Source organism: Galeopterus variegatus, unplaced genomic scaffold (genome assembly GCF_000696425.1).
Source record: "Galeopterus variegatus unplaced genomic scaffold, G_variegatus-3.0.2 Scaffold10359, whole genome shotgun sequence".
NCBI classification, from domain to species: Eukaryota; Metazoa; Chordata; class Mammalia; order Dermoptera; family Cynocephalidae; genus Galeopterus; species Galeopterus variegatus.
Window position 1 is genome coordinate 54,924 of NW_007736470.1, and position 3,615 is coordinate 58,538.

Below are 3,615 nucleotides of genomic sequence, written 5' to 3' on the forward strand. Positions count from 1 at the left end.
AATTTAATAGAAGTAGAACTTAAGCTTTAGCAGTCGCATAAACTCTCATAGTTGTGTCTCAAGTGGTCAGAAGATTGAAGCACAAAGTCAGGAGACAGGACAGGAGCCCGGCCTCCCAGCTCCTAATGCTGGCCTTGAGGACAACTGCGTAAAAATCAGGAACAAAACGTAGCGATCAAAGTTGTCTTTTCCTTCTAGTTGCTGCAATAACAAGCTTGTTATTCTTTTCTCCTAGAAATAATGACTGTGTATTTAGTGTGAATGAACCTGCCACAGCCAAATTAGAAGAAATGCTTGGTAAGTGCAGTTAAATGAAGTGTGACGATTTTCACATTGTGTTTATCAGTACATGGCAAAACAAGAAAGTACACTGCGGCACCAAATACTTTACCAAAATGAGAGTACTAGAGTTCCAATAGGGACAGACAGCTGTTTCTGTGGTCTAGAATTTTCTTAAGTAAACTAAAGAAAAAGTGCAAAGAAAGTTAACCAAGGAAATACGGCCAGCATAAAAGAGCAGTTTTATGCAGCATGAAGATTCATCTCCTCACATGACCACTCTGAGTCAGAGGCGTGCCCCGCACGTTCTAGTCCTGGCGACGCCACCTCATTTCCATCCTTTGACGCATGCTCGTCCCCTCCTGTATTGGATTCCCTCTTCCCTGGGTGATGGATTAGGTCAGTGTCCACATCACACAGACTTCCTGAACTCAGAGGTGGGGGCTGACAGCACATCCTTGGGAGAAAGATCCAACCCTGACTCCTCTCTGGATCCTATCAGGATAGAAAGCAATAGTCCAGTCGAAAAGAGGCAGGGCCATTTGTTTATGGTTTACGGCTCCTGCCGTAAGTGTTGACACAAATATCGATAAACGGCCAGAAGAGGTTGGGAACACTTCTAGCAACGATGGGGCAATTTTAGAAGGAGAGGGTGTTAACATTTGAAAATCTGCTGGTTCTAATGAATAAGCACTGTCCTCGGGTGGATATTCTTACGAGCAGTGGGGTCGTACCACATCTTTGTTCGGTACGTTTGTCAGACCTGCATGGAAGAGCTGTTGGGATGAGGGGAAACCAGGACGGGGCTACAGTTCCAGGAGGACGGTTGAAGGACGAGGGTGGAAGGGCGGTGGAGTGGTTGACGCAGGTGCGGAAGGTGGAGGTTCTAGACCTTGTGGCAGAAGATACGTGGTCGACAGCCCAGCCTTTATATCACATCTGAAATCTCAGAATACGTAACCTTGAAACTTGATTTCAAGTTTGGTAAGAGGGGCGTGTAGCTAAAACAGACCCCCAAATCCTCCTCCTGTGAGGCTGATGGAATGGATTTCTCCATCACAGGAAGCAAAGGTAGTAGCTGTGAACATCCCCAAGCTCCCTAGACTTGCGGTTCCCAAAACACCGCGGGGCTCAGCACCTGACCCTGTCCCCGCCTGGCCCTGCCCCTACCTGGCCTTGCCCCCACCTGACCCTGTCCCCACCTGGCCCTGCCCCCACCTGGCCCTGTGGCACCAGCAACGCTAGCAGCTCTTGAAGCTTCCCCGCAGAGTCTATTGGTGTCCCCAGGGGTCCTGGTGAGCCTGTAAAGCTCTGCACACGTGTCTAGTCTCTCTTGGCCAGTGGCTGAAAAAACAGTTGAACAAGGTAAGGCAAAATCAACATCATTCTGTGAGCTGTCCCTCTTTTTATTGTAGGTTGTAAAGTGCCCATAGGAAAACCAGCCACTGCGAAACTTTAATAACCGCCAAACAGTTACGGAAGATTTGGTCACCTAGTCACTGTCATCAGAGGACTCTTATTACAACAGACAGGGAAGCAGGAAGAGATGCACCTCTTGTCCTTGTAAGACGGAGAACAGCGGACTCGGGAGAGAGGAGAGTGTCCCGGGTGAGCGGTCGGTGTGATCTCCCCAGCACGGTGGCTGAGAAGCGTTTGCATCCAACTCTTGAGAGGTTTAAAATAAAACAATCTTTTGGAAACATGTTTGGAAAATCAAAGCCCATCTCCTGTTTCTCTCACACTCTTCCACTTACTACATGTATTCAGCTTTTGTGCTGACTTCTGAATTAAAGTACAACGTCAGCACGAAGGCTCTGGCTGTTAAAAGAGAGCTGCTGAAAAGGGTGTCTCACATTTCTCGTGGCGTGCTCTAACCGAAGTTACCGCACACAAGGACACGTTTGGCAGAAGTAAGTTAAATTGGGTAGGGGCTAGCCAGTGAGTTCAGCTGGTTGGAGCACAGCCTTGTAACACAAAGGTCAAGGGTTCAGATCCCCATGCCGGCCAGACCCCAAATAAAAAGACACGTGTCTGGTTCCCACCCCAGTCCAATTAATAAAATAAAAATGAATTAGATAGCTTACTTTAAATTTGGCCACCCAAGGGCCTTAATTAACAAAACTAAAGTAGTCAAAGTATGTGCAACAAAGAGATGCATAAATACACTTAGAAATTCAAGGGAAGAGATGTTTGAAGCAAGGTAGGTGAACGGCGGGACCGTGGCCGTAGCCACCTCTGGAACAACATGTGAGCTGGGAATTGGCTGGAGTGGGGTTCAGGTGGCAGGGGAGGGAACGGTGGAGCAGGGTGTGAGGGGAGAGAATAGGGGCCAGCGTGGTTGGAACAAGAGTCACAATGGTGAGATTGCGGAGAAGGGCAGGGCCTTCGTCACTTGGACTGCCGTGACAAAACACCATCAGCCGAGCAGCTTAAACACAGACATATTTTCTCACAGCTCTGGAGGCTGGAAGTCCAAGATCGAGGTACCAGTAAAGTGGGTTCATCATGAGGCCTCTTTCCTGGGCTTGTCGGTGGCTCCCGTGTCACCCTGTGCTCACAGTGACCCTTCTTGGTGTGCTCCTGGAGAGCAAGCCAGCTCTCTGGTGTCTTTTGTAAGGATGCCAGTCCCCTCATGGGGCCCCACCCTCATGACCTCAGCCAGCCTTCGTCACCTGCAAAGGCCCCGTCTCCAGATGCAGCACACAGGGGTTTGGGCTTCAGCATGTGAACTTTGGGGGGTGGGGAGTTACAATTCAGCCCATGGCAGTGTCAGCAGTTGGCATCAACGGTGGCTTAGGGACTCTTGTGAACATTTGAATTGAAATCTAAGTGCCGGCTGGCCAGTTAGCTCAGCTGGTTAGGGCATGGTGCTGCTAACAGCAAGATCAAGGGTTTTCAGATCCTTATACTGGCCAGCTGCCAAAAACCCCACCATTTGTGTGCTCAAGGACAGCTGTTTGTTTCTGCCTACTTTGTGGGAATACGGCTGACCGGTCTACATCCGACCAGTGGATGCCCCGGTCTCTGCATCTCAGGTTGTTGGGTGTTCTGGGCACCCATGCAGGCTGCAGCAGCCTGTCCCTCGGCGGTGGACAAAGAGGGATCCTAACAGCCAGTGTACACGAAGTGCCTCCTGTGTACTCAGCACTGCTATAAATCCTGTACATGTGTGATGTCACTTAATACCCCAAATAATCCTGTGGACAGTGTCTTATTCCATTGTGTGACCAACGCTGACCAAGCAAACGGAGGTTAAATTACTTACCCAAAGTCACGCAGCTAGAAATCCAAGGCACTAAATGTCACACTGAGGTGTCTCACCGTGGAGTTGTCCCC

General features: G+C 49.5%; 1 protein-coding gene across 1 annotated transcript in view; it reads left to right on the plus strand.

Annotated features, from left to right (window-relative positions):
* The window catches only part of GNPAT (glyceronephosphate O-acyltransferase), a 35,342-nt gene extending 33,350 nt beyond the window's left edge, over positions 1 to 1,992 (plus strand). The window contains exons 14-15 of the mRNA XM_008594210.1: positions 160 to 297; positions 1,695 to 1,992. Coding sequence (XP_008592432.1) covers positions 160 to 297; positions 1,695 to 1,738 — 182 coding nt within the window. The 3' untranslated portion in view covers positions 1,739 to 1,992. The remainder of the gene's footprint in view (positions 1 to 159; positions 298 to 1,694) is intronic.
* Positions 1,993 to 3,615: the final 1,623 nt, after the last annotated feature.